The sequence below is a fragment of the Paramisgurnus dabryanus genome, chromosome 20, assembly GCF_030506205.2.
Source record: "Paramisgurnus dabryanus chromosome 20, PD_genome_1.1, whole genome shotgun sequence".
NCBI classification, from domain to species: Eukaryota; Metazoa; Chordata; class Actinopteri; order Cypriniformes; family Cobitidae; genus Paramisgurnus; species Paramisgurnus dabryanus.
Window position 1 is genome coordinate 9989079 of NC_133356.1, and position 21331 is coordinate 10010409.

The window sequence follows — 21331 nt, forward strand, 5'->3', positions numbered from 1 at the left end:
TGTTACTTTGCATCTACTTCAGTCCTCATCAGTCTAATTTCGCAAGAATCACCCACGTGAGTACTCTATTTACAATAGAGGGACTAGGGGATGCAAACTATAAATGGGATTTGTACATCCCAAGATGCTGTTTGATGCATAAAGTTGTCTCAGGATATACCTTTAAGTCATGCAAAACGTTTATAGAAATTATATAAAATAATTCTCATGATTGATGGGCGTGGGAAGCACTATAAATGTGGGTGGGTCCAAAATATTTACTGGAGTAGATGCCATTTTCTTGTATTCTGGACCCGTTTTTGAGCAGAACGAAGTAAAAAGACTAATGTCTCTAAAATTAGATTTTAGGATTTAATTTTATTTAGGTTTAAGAGATCCTGCAGTTTCCTGCTATTGCTCAAGTGGAAGGGGAATGTACCATAAAAACTTGACACATCAATTTACATTTTTATACAGTTTTAATACTATATACACATTTCCTGTATTTTCTGTATGTAAAGAACCTGAGAAACAATTATATATCATCACTATAACATTGCAAAAACAACAAATCTAACTCTGGAATGGTGGCCCAAGACTTTTGCAAAGTACTGTATGTGCAAAATTTGTAAAAAAGTGAGTTGGTCTAATATCATTGGTATTAAAAAGTAGGTGGGTCTTGTCCCATCGACATATAACGTCTCTGACGGCCATTTAGGTTCCTCAAAAAACTGTATAATAATCAGTACTGAGTTACCGTGGTCTGTGGTTGCTCTCCTGGCTGTTCTCCTCTGTTAGTGCTGTCTGCTGTCTGGACGTGTGGTTGGGTTCGGTGTTGGTATCCAGCATCCGGCTGCTCTGAGACGTGTTTGCATCCAGCATCTCCAGCAGAAGATCATACAACAACACCACGTTTTTTCTTTTCATGCTTGACAGATGCTCAATGCCTTTGTTGCTACGGGCAACAGGAGAAAAGTAGTGTGAGCCACTATATCTGTATGATCTAGAAGTGTAAGCTAGTAAAACCCCATTATGGGATGGTGGGTAAAAGAGGAAATGACAGTATATGGTAGACTTCAGGGAGAAATACATCAATTGCTACAAAAGCCCAGAGATCTCCAGAGGTACCTGAGATGTCGAATATGTGATAGCAGCATCAGCAGGTGGGCGAGACGAATGGATTGCTGTTGTGTGGACAGTCCAGTTCTGGAGATGGTCCAAACCAGAGCATCGGTCACTGAGTCCAGCAGCTTCAGAACCTTCCCTCGACTAACCACATCTGCAGGAGTCTCCGGCAAGCTCGAACAGTTATCTGTTAATACAAACAAAACAAGAGATTTAGGACCACTATTGAAAATGTGAATTTTTTTAAAGTGATAATTCAAGAGTTTTACCAAAGGGGAAAAAGTGCACTAAAATAAACGTTATCTTCGGAAATCTGAAGGACTGCTGTCCTTATATGTTACGTGCAAACAAATGATTTGAATCTATTAACCCTTGCAGTGCACATTCGGATACAAATAAATGAAGAGTTTGGTTCCAAAACGCGATAAACACCATTTTTTATTGTTGCCGCGCAAATCAGTATTGTATCTGGTCAGTATTAAAAAGTAAATTCTTAATTTTGCGCAAAATCCGATATCCGCCATGTTATTTTTTCATATTTTCTCCCTTTTTTCCAAACTGTGACAAATGCCAGTCCTCCTTCTCTGCAGAATGCAATAAATCCGCTCAACAAATCGCAGTGCGCAATTCCAAGCATTGTAAACAATAAGGGCGCCGCTTTGAATACACAGTGAATCCTAGTTTTCCTTGGCACTTCATGATCAACAAACAAACAAAAACAAAATAATACTTTTGATGGCATTGATAAACCTTTGGTGGTTTCTGTGGCAAGGAAGAAACGTAAGCCACGGGCACTCGGATGAAGGAAAAATGCCGGCTGTTGCTTGTTCTCCCATCAGCATCAAGCTTCTGTCATGCTAACACATTGACCTCAGGGGATCTTATAAAAACTTTCCATTATTTTACTCAAAGTCAACGAAAATCAAGCAGGACCAAAACATTTTACAGCTGATTGCTGTCAAAAAAGTTCAGCGACGACGTCCCAAGGATGACAGCAGCAATGACAGTGTTCTTAATATGACAAAGTAAGTGTTTTGATTAATGCCATTAATGTTTATTTTTTAATCAGTGTACACTAGTCAACTAAATGAATATAACATGGCAAAGATGAATGCACATTTATATATTGATACAATAGATTTATAGCATTTTGAAAAAAAAAACTTGGATTTGGTCATGGATTTATTGCATTTTGCAGAAAAAAATATTTTTATAATAAATCTTTGAAAATCAAATTGTGTATTTGAATTTTGAATGTTATTATAACCTAAAGATGCTATGGGAAATTATTTAACAGAAAATAGTGGTTTTCATCTTGTCACTTTCTTGGTATAGAAAACATGTTTTTACCAAAATTGGTCAAAATGGATTTATTGCGTTTTGTAACCAAACTCTTCAAATATTACTCTCACACAATAACACAAACAGAGACGTGTCGTACTGGAATTGAGAAGGATCATGGCTTTGAGGCAGACATATTCCTCTCTCTGTAGCTTCAATTCTCTGAATCTAGAGGTGGTGGCCAGCAGCATGTCAAAGATCTCCATGATGCCTTCAACACAACCCCATTCGTCCCTGAGACAAAGGGATGAAAAGAGAGATTTATATTTATTTCAGAGATGGGACCAAGTCACACATGTGCAAGTCTCAAGTAAGTCTCAAGTCTGAACCTTCAAGTCTCAAGTAAGTCCCAAGTATTTTTTTTCTTGGGCAAGTCAAGTCAAGTCGAGTCACAGGCTATGTCAAGTCAAGTCAAGTCAAGTTCTGTAGTAGGTCAAGTCAAGTCCAAGTCAAGTCACCTTATTATTGTAATTTTACCTGCAGAATCTGATCTTAATAAAGTGACAAGATATACAGTAAGTAACTATCAGTAAATTACAATAATTTGGATTTGCATTGTAAATACTCATGTTCAGTAAAATACATCTTGGAATCAAACAAAATTGTAACTTCATAAATTATTTAACAAATAAAACAAATAACAGCTTAACATCCAACAGACCCCTCTCTGAACACCTCCCTCTCTCTCAAACAAAGTTCACGTACAACGTTAAACTTTGTTACATTTCTACCCTCTCTCTCTCTCTCTCTCTCTCTCTTTCTCTCTCTCTCTCTCAAACATGTGACTAGAAAAAACGAGGCGTCGCACCTCTTCCGTTCGCGCGCCTAAATTTGAAATAACGAACTTGAGCGCACAAAAGACGCGACATGTGAACCGCCCCTAACATTGTAGAATCAAGTAATTTTTCTCTGTGTGTGTGTTCAGGTGGCAAACTTGAAAAAGAAGTATTCAAAAATAAGTATTTAAAAAAATAAATCAAAATTATTTTGCCCACATTTGTCCCCAACACAGTATGCTACGTTACTGTGATGGAGCACGATCGCCAACCACGCTGAGCAGGCAACACTGGCGCACACACACATACATACACGCATACACTTACCTTAACTATACTCCGATTCGGCGGCGGGTGCACACGAAGCCGATTTACATGGACATTACAGTCATCAACATTTCCCCCAGTTAATCCTGTTATTTCATACACATGCACACACTTTGTTTTGTTTGTTTGTTTGGTTTGTTTGTTTAGCCAGCCTTCCGTGGTGGGATGCTGCGCCGGCAAACCTGAGCGATTGAGCGGCACACGCTTATGACGTCACAGAGTGTGTCGCGCCGGCGCAGTATTCGCAAAGGTTGGCAGAGTCCATTATGTTTGTATATAGGGGGGGTGTTGTTTTTGTATGTCATTGTTAAAGGGGCTATGTGTTAAATTATATTTTAATATGTGTCAAACAGATGTTTTGTTAGGTGTATATAATGTCATGTTTATGTGTTTAAACTCACTGGATCTGAGTTTAATGGCAATTTAAAATGCTTACCTGGATACTTACCTGGTTATGGGAACTCCCATTGAAGGGGAGGAGTCTGGCTCTATAAAAAGGGAGGCCAGACTCACAATCAGGACTTGTTTACCAAGTCGGCCGGAGTGAGTGGTTGTGGAGAAGTTGCTATTGATATATTGTGAATATTTACTTGTGTATATTTTTCGTCATTGTTTTGTTTTATTTATTTTTTTGGTATTTTGGGTTTTGGTTTCTACACTTGTAAATATAAATATATCACCTTGGTTTTTCTCCTGTTTCACTGTAAATAAACTTCACTTTGTACAAGAGTACAGTTGCGGTCTGAGCCATCATTTTTGTTTTGGGGATTTTTTCTTTATTTTTGGGACTTACCCACGTCAAAGGTGAACCGCTGGTGTTCACTTTGTCACATTTGGTGTCAGAAGTGGGATGGCTCCCCGCAAGAAGAAAGGCCAAGCCCGGCCTGAAGTGAAGGCAGTGAGGGAGGATGTAACCTGGGATGCTACTGAGCTGGTCGGCGAGGGGCTGGCTACCGGGCATTCGGGTGCATCACCAAAGAGCAGCTCTCCACTAGGCAAGGCCGCTACACCAGGTCTAGTGGCTGAAGAAGGGATGGTTGCCCTAATGCGCAAGTTCTTGGATGCGCAGGAGCAGAGGGAGGAGCGACAGATGCTGGAGCTCCGAAGCCTACGGGAGGCCGTTCTGCAGACGACGTCCCATGCTGAGTTTCCAGTGGATGCCAGCGTTCGGATGGAGCTACCAACCCCAGCAGGTCGGAAAGGTATGGGTCGATACGTTTCAGATTATGACCAAGACCCTCCGCAAAACCCTGCTCCCTTTCAGCCAATGCAACGGGCAGATCCGAAGCTACCCGCCTACCAGCAAGGAGATGATATTGAGAGCTACCTCCGTCGGTTCGAGCGTCTGGCGAAAACCTGGAGATGGCCACAGGAGGAGTGGAGCTACCGTCTGGTCCCATTGCTGACAGGACAAGCGTTGGAGGCATACCTGGCGATGGATGAGGATGAGGCGGAGGTCTACCCCCAGTTAAAGGAGGCGATCCTGGCAAAGTTCAGCATCTCGGCAGAGACCTATCGTCAGCGTTTCCGGGCGACAACAGTACCTGCTGGTGAGTCACCGACGGAGTCGTACAACCGACTGAAGGGCCTGTATACACGTTGGGTCCGGCCAGAGGAGCATTCGAAGGAGGAGATCGGTGAGGCCATCATTCTCGAACAGCTGTTGAGGGTGCTACCTTTCGATACACGAATGTGGGTGAAGGAGCATGAGCCGAGATCAGGAATGGAAGCGGCGAAGCTAGCGCAACGATACCTGAATGCTCATCGTGATAGCCCTCGCACTCAACCTCCAAAAGGTACTGTACGCACTGTTACACCATTCAAGATGTCTGATACTGTGGTTCAGAAGAGTGGTAGCGAATCCACTACCTGTGTACAGCCAAGTAAGAGACTGATTTGCTTTTACTGTCAACAGTCGGGGCACAAAGCTGCTGATTGTCCGGTACGTAAAGCAAAATTAACTGGATTTTGTTATGTTCCACGAGAAGGGGACAATGTTAAAGACACTATACATGAACTGAACATTATGTGTGATGTGACCATCAATGGACATTGCTTACGAGCCTTAGTGGACACTGGAAGTTCACTTTCATTGGTTAAGTCATGTCATGTTAACAATGTTGATTATATGCATACATCTGCTGTAAAATGTGTACACGGGGATGTTAAGCAGTATCCCCAAGCAGAAGTCACTGTGGGTATTTTTGACCAAAATTTTCTGTTGAAAGTGGCGGTAGTGGACAATTTACCTGCTGATGTAATTCTGGGAGTAGATGTACCTGTGTTATATGATCTCCTAGCATTTAAGAATGTTGAAACCATGTCTTCCACTGTCAATAATCTGTCATGTGCTGTGTTAACTAGAGCCCAAACTAAGGCTGGTCTGCAACCACTGCCAGACTTTGACGATAGTCTGCTGCAGGGTGCAACCAAGGGCCCCAGGAAAACACGCCGACAACGGCGGCTTGCAAAGTACTTGGGTACCCCAGTCGTTGAGTCCTCAGTGGAGGGTCTCAATGTTCATGGCTGGAGGGTCCCAGAAAACATATCTGAGTTGCAAAGGGATGATGTTTCTTTAAAACCATTATTTGATAAAGCTGAACAGTTGGGAAATCCAAATGTGTGTGATGAATCATACGTTGTGTTGGATAATGTGTTGTATTTGCAAGTGAAGGATGTAACACGTTTGATTGTTCCTACATGTTGTCGTCCTGTGGTTTTGCATTTGGCACATTCAGTGCCCTGGGCTGGTCACCTTGGCCGCCAGAAAACATATGCACGCATATCATCACGTTTTCACTGGCCAACACTGTTTACTGATGTACAAACATACTGCAACACATGTTCCATCTGCCAAAAGACCAGTGTTGTATCTCAGCGGGGTAGAGCTCCCCTGCAACCCCTCCCTGTTATCTCTGTTCCTTTCAGACGCATTGCGATGGACATTGTCGGACCATTAGAAAAGAGCAGTACAGGATATCAGTACATCTTGGTGGTCAGCGATTATGCAACCCGATACCCAGAAGCTTTCCCACTACGATCGATCACAACAGCCAAGGTAATTCATGCTCTCATCCAGTTATTCTCTAGGGTGGGAATACCCGACGAGATCCTGACAGACCAAGGCACAAATTTCACCTCAAAGCTGATGGGCCAGCTGAATCGACAATTGGGCATCACCGCCATAAGAACAACTCCCTATCATCCCCAGACAGATGGCCTGGTGGAGAGATTCAACCAGACTTTGAAATGCATGCTGAGGAAGTTTGTGGCAGACACTGGCAGAGATTGGGACAAGTGGCTACCGTTTGTGCTACCCCAAGCGTCAACTGGCTTCTCACCGTTTGAACTCTTGTACGGCTGGCAAGTGCAAGGACCCCTAGACCTACTGAGAACGAGTTGGGAGGGTTCTGCATCTAAACCTGGAGAGAGAGGTATCGTCCAGTACGTGCTAGAGATGCGAGATCGGCTGGAGCGGTATAGAGAAGAGGCTCGGGAGAACCTGCAAGAGGCACAAAGAGCACAAAAGAGTTGGTATGACAGGAATGCAAGGAACCGAGAGTTCAATCCAGGACAAAAGGTACTACTCCTATTACCTACATCATCAAACAAATTGCTGGCCAAGTGGCAGGGTCCATACAGTGTGATCCGGAAGATGGGGCCAGTAACCTACGAAGTCTCTCACCCTGATAAAGGCAAGACCAAGCAAACTTACCACGTGAACCTACTAAAAGAGTGGAAGGAGCCAACTGGAAAGACGTCTGAAAAGTCACTGCTGGTGCGAAAGGTGGAGAGTGTGGAGGATGATGCTGCAGAGTCCAGAGTGGAGCAGAGAGTGTCTGTGGTGGATTTGAGTCACCTAGAGGACCTCAAGCGACGAGACCTGCAACAGCTACTGAACCAGTTCCCTGAGATGTTCCGTCAGAGGCCTGGGCGGACGGAGCTGGCACATCACACCATCCACTTAGTTGATCCGACACCTTCAAGACAGCGGCCTTACAGAGTGCCAGAGCGGCTAATTGAACCACTAAAAGAGGAAGTCACCGTTATGAGAGAGCTTGGAGTCATAGAGCCTTCGTCAAGTGAGTGGAGCAGTCCGGTAGTGATCGTACCAAAGAAGGATGGGTCGTTACGGATCTGCATTGATTTCAGGAGATTGAACAGCCAATCTAAATTCGATGCCTACCCAATGCCTAGAGTGGATGACCTTCTGGAAAGAATAGGTAAGGCACAGTACATCACCACATTGGACCTGTGTAAGGGGTACTGGCAGGTACCCTTAGATCCAGCTTCAAGGCCCTACACTGCGTTCCGCACACCTCTAGGACTATTCCAGTTCACGGTCCTGCCATTTGGCCTGCATGGGGCACCGGCGACCTTCCAGAGGTTAATGGACAAGGTGCTTGAAGGATGTGAAGAGTGGTCTGCAGCTTACCTAGACGATGTGGTCATCTACAGTCATTCGTGGGGTGAGCATCTAAAACATATAGAAAGAACTCTAAAGAAGATTCAAGAAGCAGGTTTGACGTTAAACGTTGACAAGTGTAACTGGGCGAAAGAAGAAACTTGTTACCTAGGTTACCAACTGGGAAGGGGACAGCTGCGTCCTCAAGTGGATAAAGTGGAAGCGATTCGACGGAGCCCCAGACCAACCACAAAGAAAGAGGTGAGGTCTTTCTTGGGTCTTGCTGGGTGGTACCGAAGATTTATCCCTGAATTTGCTGCCATCGCTGTGCCACTAACAAACCTGCTAGGGAAAAACATCAAAAACCCAATACCCTGGACCGAAGATACTGAAGGGGCGTTCAGGACCCTGAAAGACAAGATGTGTGCCAACCCAGTACTCCAGAGTCCCGATTTCACCAAGCGGTTCCTGGTCCAGGTAGATGCCTCAGCAACAGGAGTAGGGGCAGTCCTGGCCCAGGGCGAAGCGGGGCGAGAGTTACCAGTGCTTTACTTAAGCCGGAAGTTGCTGCCTCGAGAGACCAGATACTCGGCGGTGGAAAAGGAGTGCCTAGCCATCAAGTGGAGTCTGGATAGCCTCCGCTATTATCTCCTAGGGCGGGAGTTTGACCTGGAAACAGACCATCGAGCCCTGACCTGGCTGCATACAATGAAGGACAGAAATTCCAGGGTGACAAGGTGGTACCTCAATCTCCAACCCTACAACTTCAAGGTACGGCATCGACCAGGAAAGCAAAATGTGGTCGCCGACTACCTGTCTCGTTTCCCGGCCAGTACGCGGCTTGGAGAGGGGGAAGGTAATGTGATGGAGCACGATCGCCAACCACGCTGAGCAGGCAACACTGGCGCACACACACATACATACACGCATACACTTACCTTAACTATACTCCGATTCGGCGGCGGGTGCACACGAAGCCGATTTACATGGACATTACAGTCATCAACATTTCCCCCAGTTAATCCTGTTATTTCATACACATGCACACACTTTGTTTTGTTTGTTTGTTTGGTTTGTTTGTTTAGCCAGCCTTCCGTGGTGGGATGCTGCGCCGGCAAACCTGAGCGATTGAGCGGCACACGCTTATGACGTCACAGAGTGTGTCGCGCCGGCGCAGTATTCGCAAAGGTTGGCAGAGTCCATTATGTTTGTATATAGGGGGGGTGTTGTTTTTGTATGTCATTGTTAAAGGGGCTATGTGTTAAATTATATTTTAATATGTGTCAAACAGATGTTTTGTTAGGTGTATATAATGTCATGTTTATGTGTTTAAACTCACTGGATCTGAGTTTAATGGCAATTTAAAATGCTTACCTGGATACTTACCTGGTTATGGGAACTCCCATTGAAGGGGAGGAGTCTGGCTCTATAAAAAGGGAGGCCAGACTCACAATCAGGACTTGTTTACCAAGTCGGCCGGAGTGAGTGGTTGTGGAGAAGTTGCTATTGATATATTGTGAATATTTACTTGTGTATATTTTTCGTCATTGTTTTGTTTTATTTATTTTTTTGGTATTTTGGGTTTTGGTTTCTACACTTGTAAATATAAATATATCACCTTGGTTTTTCTCCTGTTTCACTGTAAATAAACTTCACTTTGTACAAGAGTACAGTTGCGGTCTGAGCCATCATTTTTGTTTTGGGGATTTTTTCTTTATTTTTGGGACTTACCCACGTCAAAGGTGAACCGCTGGTGTTCACTTTGTCACAGTTACACAGGGCTACATTAGCTATTATTACCAGTGTTGGGCAAGTTACTTCCAAAGTGTAATACATTATATATTACAAATTACTGTCATTTGAAAGTAATTAGTTACATTCAAATATTACTGACTCTGAACTGTAATGAGTTACACTACTTTTGCGTTACTTTTGAGTTACTTTCATCAAAATAACAGAAGTATGACTAGGCATTATAAAATGTTAAAATGCAGTTTATTGATGCTTATAAATCTAGAAGTTATGTGTTGGCCCTCGAGCTTTGAATAGGCACAGTGAAGACTTATGGCAAAAAAACAGTAACAATGACTGTCAGAGTCATAAACATAGACAAATGATCTGGTAAAAGTCTGGTAAATGATGGTAGACATACAAAACACAATAAAGCTAGAGCCCACTATAATGCAACCTATAGACTAATAACATGGCAAGACACGCAACCTCTTTTCATTTCTATTCTTTAATTCACTTTTAATTCAGATTCACAGCACAAACCTGGCATGCATTGGGTTGACACAACTTATCAAAAAGTGCTATTGGAGGATCAGGCCTCAAGGAAAACAGCTCATTTCAGTACAATATAAGGATTACATGTAGACTAACATATAAAACATAGACAAACAGAGGAACACTGCTTTTTGCCAAACATTGCATATAGGCTCCCATACAAAGGCTGGTAAAAACTTTAAACAGTGCCGTTTAAATATACTATTTAAATAACCATGTTTAAGTCTACATTAATGTTATGTTGTAGTTTAGGTTGCTGTTTGTAATAAAACTGTAGATAGCATAGGAATAGCCTAGCAATCTATTATGGATATGGACTGTAACCATAGCAACGTTAGCTTACCTTGTCATTGCTGGTGTGGTGAAATGGATTTTACTGGCATGATTTTTAAAAGTCTCTTTACTTCTGAGGTTCAAGCAGCACAGGAGACCGATAGAAACTTTCTGTTGCTTTTTGCTCTCATTCGCAGAATTTTGCGTGTGCGGCGCTACCGGACCTGATTGCGACCACTTTAGGCAATGCTTATACAGCCGCGGACTTCCCAGATTCGGCTCTTTAAGAAACGCGTCAAATACAAAATTAAAGTAAAAATGAACATGCTGCATACAGCACCTGGAAACAGACATACGCTGCGTCCCAAACCGCCTACTTCCATACTATATAGTAGGCAAAGAGTACGAGAAGTAGGGCTTTTCGCCTACTATATAGTATGGAAGTATGCTGTTTGGGACGCAGCCATTACTATTTTACCCGCAGCTTTTTCCTGTGTGGATGCTGGTCACGCGCATTGGTCATAAATAAAAAAATTAAAATAACACGTCTATTCTTGAAATGCATTGTTGTAACGCGCTCGTTACTAAGACTGTAACGAGTAAAATACAAAATTTTATTAGTAATGCGTTATATTACTGCGTTACAGCAAAAACTAATATATTACTGTAATATATTATATTTTGTAATGCGTTACTCCCAACACTGATTATTACATTAGCTATACACCAACTAACCAGATATTAACAAATTGACAAGCACTTACTGGGCATAATGGCTCTTTAAATGACGACCAAAATTGGAGGTTGCCTTCTGGCTGCTTGTGATTTTAATGTTGCATGTCTTGCAAAGCACTGTTCGTCTTTTGCAATCTTGTTGAAGCCAAAAGCGATTACCCTCCGTACCCCTCCGGCTGACATGTTGATATCTGATCAAAGTGGGCGTGGTGTGCGTAAGGTACGAGAGGGCATGACGAATGATAGTGTCGTGATTCAGTCATGACAACGCCATTCTCAGCCTGCGCTCCAGCTGGGTCGACTTTATTTTTTTAAATAATTTATATATATATTTTTTTATATATATTTAAACTGAAAACATGATGTGATTAACACTCAAGTCATTCAAGTCATCGTGTCTCAAGTCAAGTCAAGTCCCGAGTCTTTAACTTCCAAGTCCGAGTCGAGTCTCAAGTATTTTATTTTTTGTCAAGTCAAGTCACAAGTCACAAAAATAGCGACTCGAGTCGACTCGAGTCCAAGTCACCAAGTCACAAGTCCCCATGTCTGATTTATTTTTATACCACCTATATGCTTGTTTTATTGTGATATTGTTTTTTTCTTGTCATTGCTTGTTTTATGTATAATATTTTGGCAAAATTCTAATTAAACATAATAATGCTAATATTTTTGGGGCAAAAACAATAGAGAAAAAGAGACATATTAAGAAAGAGATAGAGATGTACCAGTAGGGAGAGAGATTGGAGATAAAGACAAAAGATTTTTCACTTCAAAAAGTCAAGAATCATCACGCATACAATTTCTCTTTAAATCTTTGCTCTGTTCAAACATGTGCTTTAAGCGCTCTAAAAATCATCCAGCGACACCTGAGATATCTGTCCAAACCAGACCTCATGACAGTGCAGCATTTCTCTCTGTGTCCTCTTAGATGAAGCCTTTTGCACATTAAGAGCTTTGTTTTGTTATTTTTCTAATGCAGTCAACGTGACATGATGCTTTCTAAATCATATAAGAGGTTTGTGAGAAGAAAACAACCAGATTTAGATGTCAAAAGGCTTTTTGTTTGGTCACTATATGTATGTGTTACTGTGAACCAATGCCATTTTGCTTTCAGTTGCTACTTTCTTATGCTTTGGTGACACTTCACAATAAGGTTTTATTTGAGTAAATACATTGGCTAACATGAACTAACAATGAGTAATATAGTTTTTAATTATTTATTAATCATTTATTTTTAATGCCAACACAATTGTTCATTGTGCATGTCAAAAGTTACTTGTTTTTTATTGTACAAAATGTATAAAAGTAAATGCTGAATTAAACATAAACTAACATGTGGTGTGAAAAAGTGTTAATCAAAGATAACACAAGTAAACACAAAATGCAGTTTTTAAATAAAAAATTGTATTATAAAGGGAAAACAAAATCCAAACACCCATGGTCCTGTGTGAAAAAGTGTTTGCCCCTAAACCTAATAACTGGTTGGGCCACCCTTAGCAGAAACAACTGCAATCAAGCATTTGCGATAACTTGCAATGAGTCTGTTACAGCACTGTGGAGGAATTTTAGCCCACTCATCTTTGCAGAATTGTTGGAATTCAGCCACATTGGAGGATTTTTGAGCATGAACTGCCTTTTTAAGGTCATGCCACAGAAACTCAATAGGATTCAGATCAGGTCTTTGATTAGGTCAATCCAAAGTTTTCATTTTGTTTTTCTTCAGCCATTCAGAGGTGGACTTTCTGGTGTGTTTTGGATCATTGTCCTGCTGCAGAATCTAAGTTCGCTTCAGCTTGAGGTCACGAACAGATGGCCGGACTCTGTCCTTCAGGATTTTTTGATAAACAGCAGAATTCATGGTTCCATTTATCAAAGCAAGTTTTCCAGGTCCTGAAGCAGCAAAACAGCCTCAGACCATCATACTATCATCACCATATTTTACTGTTGGTATGATGTTTTTTCTGAAATGCTGTGTTACTTTTACAGCAGACATCATGGGTTACACACCTTCTAAAAAGTTCAACTTTGACTTGTCAGTCAGTATTTTCCCAAAAGTCTTGGGGATGAACTGAGATCTGAGACAAGCCTTTATGTAATTTTTCCTCAGAAGCGGTTTTCGTCTTGGAACTCTACCATGCAGGCCATTTTTGCCAAGTCTCTTTTTTATGGTGGAGTCATGAACACTGACCTTAAAGGGACACTCCACTTTTTTTGAAAATATGCTCATTTTCCAGTGCCCCTAGAGTTAAACGTTTGATTTTTACCGTTTTGGATTCCATTCAGCCGATCTCCGGGTCTGGTGGTACAACTTTTAGCATAGCTTAGCATAATCCATTGAATCTGATTAGACCATTAGCATCGCGCTCAACCAAAGAGTTTCGATATTTTTCCTATTTCAAACTTGACTCTTCTGTAGTGACATTGTTTACTAAGACCGACTGAAAATTTAAAGTTTCAATTTTCTAGGCCGATATGGCTAGGAACTACACTCTTATTCTAGCGTATGCATTATTACGCCAGAATGAGAGTATAGTTCTTAGCCATATCGGCCTAGAAAATAGCAACTTTTAATTTTCCGTCGTTCTTAGTAAACAATGTCACTACAGAAGAGTCAAGTTTTAAATAACAGAAATATTGAAACTCTTTGGTTGAGCGCGATGCTAATGGTCTAATCAGATTCAATGGATTATGCTAAGCTATGCTAAAAGTTGTACCAGCAGACCCGGAGATCAGCTGAATGGATTCCAAAACGGTAAAAATCAAATTTTTACTCCAGGGGAGCTGGAAAATGAGCATATTTTCAAAAAAAGTGGAGTGTCCCTTTAACTGTGACAAGTTCTTTGGATGTTGTTGTGAGGTCTTTTGTGACCTATTGGAAGAGCTGTCTCTGCGCTCTTGGGGTAATTTTGGTGAGCCAGCCACTCCTGGGAAGGTTCACTACTGTTCAATGTTTTGCCATTTGTGTATAATGGATCTCACTGTGGTTCGCTGGAGTCCCAAAGCTTTAGAAATGGCTTTATAACATTTTCTAGACTGATAGATCTCAATTACTTTCTCATTTGCTCCTGAATTTCTTATGTTAAGTTATATTTAACTTTTTTACACAGGACCATGTGGGTTTGGATGTTGCTTTCCCTTCATAATGAATGAATTTGTTAAATGATCTGAAACATTAAAGTGTGACAAACATGCAAAAAAAATTAAATCACGAAGGGGGCCAACACTTTTTATTTATTTGATTTATTATATATTTTTTTAAATACAGTATTTGTCTTTCTAATTATGTTGTACAGATTGTTATTATTGCTCACTATTGTTAAACCATACTAAATTATTGTAAAGTGTTATTGATGTTCTTGTCCTTCTGGAGCCCCTGATTATTATTATAACCTGTAGCTGCATGTCACAAAGACATTTAAAATAAATCTACTTTCTGAGAAAATATATCTACTTTCTTTGAAAACAAAAGCACACTGCGAGTACATAGTGACAGAATGTTCATGTTAGACAGGTGATGTTATCAGCTTCGGGTCTATGTAAATGCTTAATCAGTGCCACGTTGCTGTTGTCATGACACTCAGCACCACACGTCATGTTTTCAGTCGACTACATGTGCAAATAAACGCAAAGGCAGTGTCCTGTGTCACTACGGTATAAATGTTTAAATATATGCAAACAACACAAAAAATAATTCACTAGTCAGTATACAAATAGATGAAAGACCTGTTAAGTCTACATGGGTATTACAATTAAATTGCTGTGAATAAAATGTTAAATAACAAACATTCTAACAATGTAAGACTATACATTTTTAAGTTGGATCTCAACAGTTCTTGAAATGTTTACAAATGTTGAAACTGTCTGTAAAAGCAAGACTTTAAAATGATCTACAAAACGAGGTCTGGAGTCTTTAAACTACTTCATGTGGCATTCACTGCAAAAAAGCAAAGCTGTTTTGATCATATTTGTGTTCAGATAACCTCACAGCGCAAGTCAGCAGAGAATAAAGCACACACACACACAAACATACAACCCTGTGTGAAAAATGAGTAGTGTAAACTAAGCTTTTGTTATGAGAACATACCAAGGTTAGTTAAGACCCTAGAGATAATTACCAAGGAAGAAGAATATTCAGTTCCATAGACACATGACCAAATAAACAATGTACACACACACACACACACACACACACACGAAACATGCATCTATACACAACAAAACAAACAAGTCTATGTTAATAAATAATAATTTTGCATGTAGTTTGCCCAATGAATGGATTTCAACAAGCATACCATCACATAACGGCTCTCACACATATACTCACATAGACATAAACAAATGCATAGACCCCTACACACATAACAGTAGATTATCTGAAGGCCGATGAATAATCCAACAACACTAGAGCTACTTGTGTTACCATCACACCAGATATGAGCCAGTCTCTCCCACCGATGGAGGACGGCTTTTTTGGTTTCAAACTAATCTAAGTCCTTTTTCATGGACACAAATCCAATTTTTTATCAGGATAATAGTTCATATTTCTATCAAAGCAGGAATCGCTATCAAGAATGAAATCTGATATTTTACAGAAAATGATGTGCAACCTGTATAAAAAAGCATGAATGAATTTCATGATTGCTGATTACTTCATATGACCCCACATTAGATAAATATTCCGGTTGTACTTTATTTTACAGTACGTGTACTTACCTTGTACATATATGGTAAATATGTTGTGCTTACAGACAAATGTGTGGTACTTACTTTTGAGTATCTACATGGTAATTAAAGGGTGTCATTACTGTACTTACCAGTGGTACATAATTGGTAGTTATTATGTAACTCTATGTAAGTACTAGGTAGAACCAGATAAATACTTATAGTGTATGTATGTTGTAACTAACAAGAAACACTACTGTACTTACGAATGAATGTACAATATAAGTATTTAGTACTTACAGGCAGCTGTGGGTTGATGACAGGTACTTACAGTGTATCTATATGATAACTAATAATGAACACTACTGAACTTACAAATTGTAAGTACATGGTAGATGTATAGTAGTATATACTGGCCAGTGTAGGTTAATGACCAGCACATATAGTGTATGTATACTGTAACTAACGAGAAACACTACTGTACATATAAATTGTATATACTTTACATGGTACGTATATGATATCTAATAACAAACATTACTGATGTGCCATTTTCGTACTTCGTAATCCTTTATTGTACCCTTTAAACTAGGGATGCACCGATACCACTTTTTTGGAAGAGTACTTGCATTTCAGTACTTGCCGATACCGATACCGAGTACTTAATAAAAAAACATGATTTAAATGTACAGGTAACAGCTTTAGTCATATAATTTAACAAAAAAACAAAGGACTAGTTTTCCAGTTTGTTGTAAACTCTGCCTCTTTGGACAACACAAGAGGCATTAACCCCTTACACGCCGCTCAAACATAGACATTTCTCAGACAGTGGTATCGATTCCAGGTATCGGGGGACTTTTAACAAGTACTTTAGAAAATGTGGTATTGAGGCCGATACCCGATACCAGTATCGGTGCATCCCTACTTTAAACCCAAGCACTGAATACCGTACGCATTAACTACTGGGTACATTCAATAGGATGTCCATAGTAACTGCATGGAAACAGGACTGTAAAATAAAGTGTTGCATTTTACACAGTTATTACATAGGACCTATAAAGGGTATAATACAGGACAAAGAAACTGAGTACAAAATGGCACATCAGTATTGTTTGTTATTAGTTATCTTTACGTACACTATAAGTACCCGTCATTAATTACACAGGCCTGTAAGGCTGTGTATACACTTACCATGTACATACAATTTTTAAGTACAGTGGTGTTCGTTATTAGTTATCATATAGGTACACAATAAGTACCTTTAATTAATCCACACTTGCTGTAAGTACTAAACACTTATATTGTACATTCATTTGTAAGTATAGTAGTGTTTCTTGTTAGTTATAGTATACCTACACTATAAGTATGTATCTGGTATTACCCAGTAGTACTTGCCTAGAGTTACATAATGACTATCAAGTAAGTACCACTGGTAAGTACAGTAATGATACCCTTAATTACCATGTAGATATGCAAAAGTAAGTACCACACATTTGTCTGTAAGTACAACATATTTACCATATATGTACAAGGTAAGTACACGTGCATTAGGCTAAAGTCTCAAATCAAGTCTAGCATTTCACATTGATTTCAATCTTTGACACAGCCAAACTACAGTCAATATTAAAGATATCAAGACTATATTTCTTTTTTGTCTTTGTCAAAATTCCAACTATCTAGTTGCACATTTCTTTCCTCCTGAATTCTGTTCATAGTTGTTGCAAAAATCAACAACTATGACAACTATTGTTGCACATTTTGCTGAATCCTACATCATTACTATAGCAACCAGAGTTGGTAAAAAGACAGAATGAACAAATAGATCCAGTCTGAACACTTAACACAATACAGATAATGAGTGCTAATCCAAACTGTGTCCAAACAGTATTCTCCTGGAACCATGTTCTGCTATGAATTCCAGAAAGTGTTTTAAGTGGATCAGTATTATTATTACCTTTCCTTCTGTGTGTTAAAGTTTGCAATGCATGGGCATACACACAAATCGGTGGCATGTGTGCTGTGTAACCATTTGTATTCCAGTTAAAGGTTTTACCGATTGAGCTTGAGGTCTGGTGAGAAGATGAGTTTCCCAGGATGATCTACGGATCTCCACATCAGTCCCAACATCAGAATATCCAGCCAACAGCATTCCAACAGATGCACCTGATCAGACAAACACAGCTCCACAAAACCTGTGCAACACACAAACATATTCCGATCACTTTTGAATGCTAATCTAGATGTAGACTGATCTATCCTGTGCTATTATTCCCTACACAGACAAATACCTGGTATTTTTTTAGCCCAGCTGATCATGAGCACCAGTTCCCTGTCAGCGAGGTTGGTTAGTGACATCATCATGCTGGCCTCAGTGTACGGCTTCTGCACCTGCTCTTTCAGGTAAATCTGAGGAGGCTCCGCCTCTAGAATACAGTTCACCAGCTGTTCAGCGGACAGGCCACGGCCCTCGGATGCGCCACCCGAAGGGACGAGTTGATGAGGGGAGATGAGCGGAAATTCTAGATTATGCTGGGAGCGACCTCTGACCCCTAATGCTTTGCCTGAGCCGTCTCTCGTCTGGGGATGGCGACGATGCCGGGCACCGCGGTAACTGCACCGTTCTCGCCTCACACCTGTTTAAAAACACAATTACACAGAAACGCACACTGTCGAAAACACAGACATACTTATATTGACATCTTTCGTGCATAATCCACCCATCATTATGCTTTGTTTCACAATATAAAAATTTTCTTTTGGTTGCCAGAAGTTTGTGGGAATATATTACTGTTTGACTGCCTCAACAATTCTTTGAATTGTGAACGATTCTTATAATTCTCTCATTATTTGTTATTACTGTCATGACCTTTATTCATTATTAGTGTGCAAACTAACTGCAAGATTTTTGAAAAGGTGTGTACAGTCTGTGAAGTTTGATCAAATGAGGAGTTTATGTTTGCTATAGGGAAAAGGGAGGGTCGACTGCCTACCACACTTCATCATGCCCACTTCATAGCACTTGCGGAGTCGACAGGCCTGACAGCTCTTACGACGACTCTTGTCGATGGTGCACTGGTTGGTGGCTGGACAAATGTAGTCATTGTGTCCTGAGAAAGATAGGGAGATATCACACTTCTTAATCTTGTAAGATCTTCCATGTCCAAGATCATCTTTTCATTTAGTATTTTATCTGATGCTTGCAAAATCCAACTTACAAAACATCCTTCTTAATATATTATTTTACAACACTAAGAGATTTTTGCAGGAGCATCACAAACTGACCTGGGATCACATTGGAAACCGGAGGAAATGTCATCTATGATAACAGTGTTCCTGACCTTTAAAGAATACAATTGGGTGTGATTTTAATGTTTACTACTTTCAGGCGTTTTGATGTCTGGCCTTTTGCGTACTGTTCCTTCTATTAATTGAAAGACCAAAACAAACATGTTATAAATTCTTAAGGAGGAAAATAGTGCACTAAACTAAACTGAACTGAAATTAATTATTCATCCTAAGAGGAACGAATTTGAAGACAAAACAGATCTGGGCAAGTGCTGAACGATATGGCCAAACTTTCTATCGCTGGTTTATTTCTAAATTTGGGGCAAATCCGATATCAACCGAATAGTATAATAGTACTGATAGCGGAATAAATGAAACACCACGGGATAAACTCCAAACAGTGCTCACAACAAATGTCTGTACCTACAAACTTCTGAACAAATTAATGTCTATTAAGCCTCCTATAAATTAAAAATGGTATGAATAAAATTAATGTATTTAGCTTTCAAACTAAATTAAATGTAAACTCACTGTCAAATAAACATACAGTAAGGGCCCTATTTTAACGATCTGAAACGCAAGTGCGAAGCGACCAACGCAAAAACCAACGCAAGTGACTTTGTGGGCGGATCTTGGGCGCTGTTGCTATTTTCCCGGCGGGAGAAATAACTCTTGCGCCAGGTGCTAATCAATAAGGGGTTGGTCTGAAGTAGGTTCATTATTCATAGGTGTGGTTTGGGCGTAACGTCAAATAAACCAATCAGAACGCTATCCAACATTCCCTTTAAACGCAAGTGCGCAAGTTCCATGGCGGGTAGCTATTATTATGACGGATTTACCAGGCGCACGCCAGGAGCGGTTCACAGCCGAGGAGACCCACGTTCTTGTAAGAGCAGTCAAAGACAGAGAATTTGTTTTGTATGGGGATGGGAGAAACCCGCCCAAATCAGCGTAGTTTAAACAGGCGTGAGAGGAAATAGCCACAATTGTCTAATCAGCTGGCATCCCCAGGACATTGCGCAGCAAGCGCTACAATGATGTCAGGAGACGGGGGAATCCCAAGCTTGCCAGCATAAATCGGGCACGCCGTGTAACGGGAGGTGGATCTGCCTCTATACAGGACCTGACGCAAGCAGAGGACATCGCTGCGTCCGTCCACCCTCACCGCTGAAAGCCAAGAAACGCAAGCAGTCCAACCCCAAAGTACACTTACAAATCAGGTTCACATACATTAAGGTTTCTTATGAAAACATTTTAATTATTATTTACATAAAATAAACGTAATACAGCCACACAACAAACTTATGAAAATATTTTAATCGTTATTTGCCTGATAATTTTTTAACACAGCCACACAATAAATAAAAACTATCACCACAATGCTCACCACTATGATTCCCCTTATCTCATGTGTTAATATTTTTTAATGTAACAATTTATGATTTGCAAAAATAACTGTTGCATCTGTGTAGATTAGATAAGCAAAGTGTGTGCGCGTTGTGCACGCTATACATTATGGTCAAGCATGCGCCCTTAAAATAGCATAATGAACAACGCGCAACTGACTTTAGACTATTTTTTTCTGGTCAGTGGCGCAATTGTTTTTTGAAACAGCAAAATAGCATCAGGGATGGTTTGCACCGGAACACGCCTCCTTTTTTGCGTTGAACCGCCCAGGGAGCGCAAGTTCATTCCCTAGTTTGCCGACGTGCGTCTGTGGAGGAAAAAACCCGCTGTGCGCCGGTGCAAAATACGAATGATACATGCGTCACTGACAAAGTCAATTGCGCTGGGTGCAAGATAGGGCCCTAAGACTTAAAAGCTCACATTAAACATGAAAGGAAAACAACACCGTTGTTCAATGTTCTTACCTCAACTTAGACGAATTAATACATCCCTGTTTTTTACACTTCATCTTTAAACAGCGCGTCCTAAATGTGTTAGCATTTAGCCTAGCCCCATTCATTCCTTAGGATCCAAACAATTATGAATTTAGAAGCCACCAAACACTTCCATGTTTTCCCTATTTAAAGACTGTTACATGAGTAGTTACACAAGTAAGTATGGTGGCACAAAATAAAACGTGGTGATTTTTTAAGCGGATAAAAAAGAGAACTATATTGTATGGTGGAAGAGC

The 21331-nt window shown here is 40.4% G+C and overlaps 1 protein-coding gene across 1 annotated transcript in view; it reads right to left on the bottom strand.

The window, feature by feature from the left end:
* esr2b (estrogen receptor 2b) overlaps positions 1 to 21331 on the bottom strand; it is a 38243-nt gene that overhangs the window by 2103 nt on the left and 14809 nt on the right. The window contains exons 4-9 of the mRNA XM_065296310.2: positions 18900 to 19016; positions 18198 to 18542; positions 17963 to 18101; positions 2546 to 2679; positions 1108 to 1291; positions 737 to 934 (exon numbers count right to left, since the gene is read on the bottom strand). Of these exons, the coding sequence (XP_065152382.1) occupies positions 737 to 934; positions 1108 to 1291; positions 2546 to 2679; positions 17963 to 18101; positions 18198 to 18542; positions 18900 to 19016 (1117 nt within the window). The remainder of the gene's footprint in view (positions 1 to 736; positions 935 to 1107; positions 1292 to 2545; positions 2680 to 17962; positions 18102 to 18197; positions 18543 to 18899; positions 19017 to 21331) is intronic.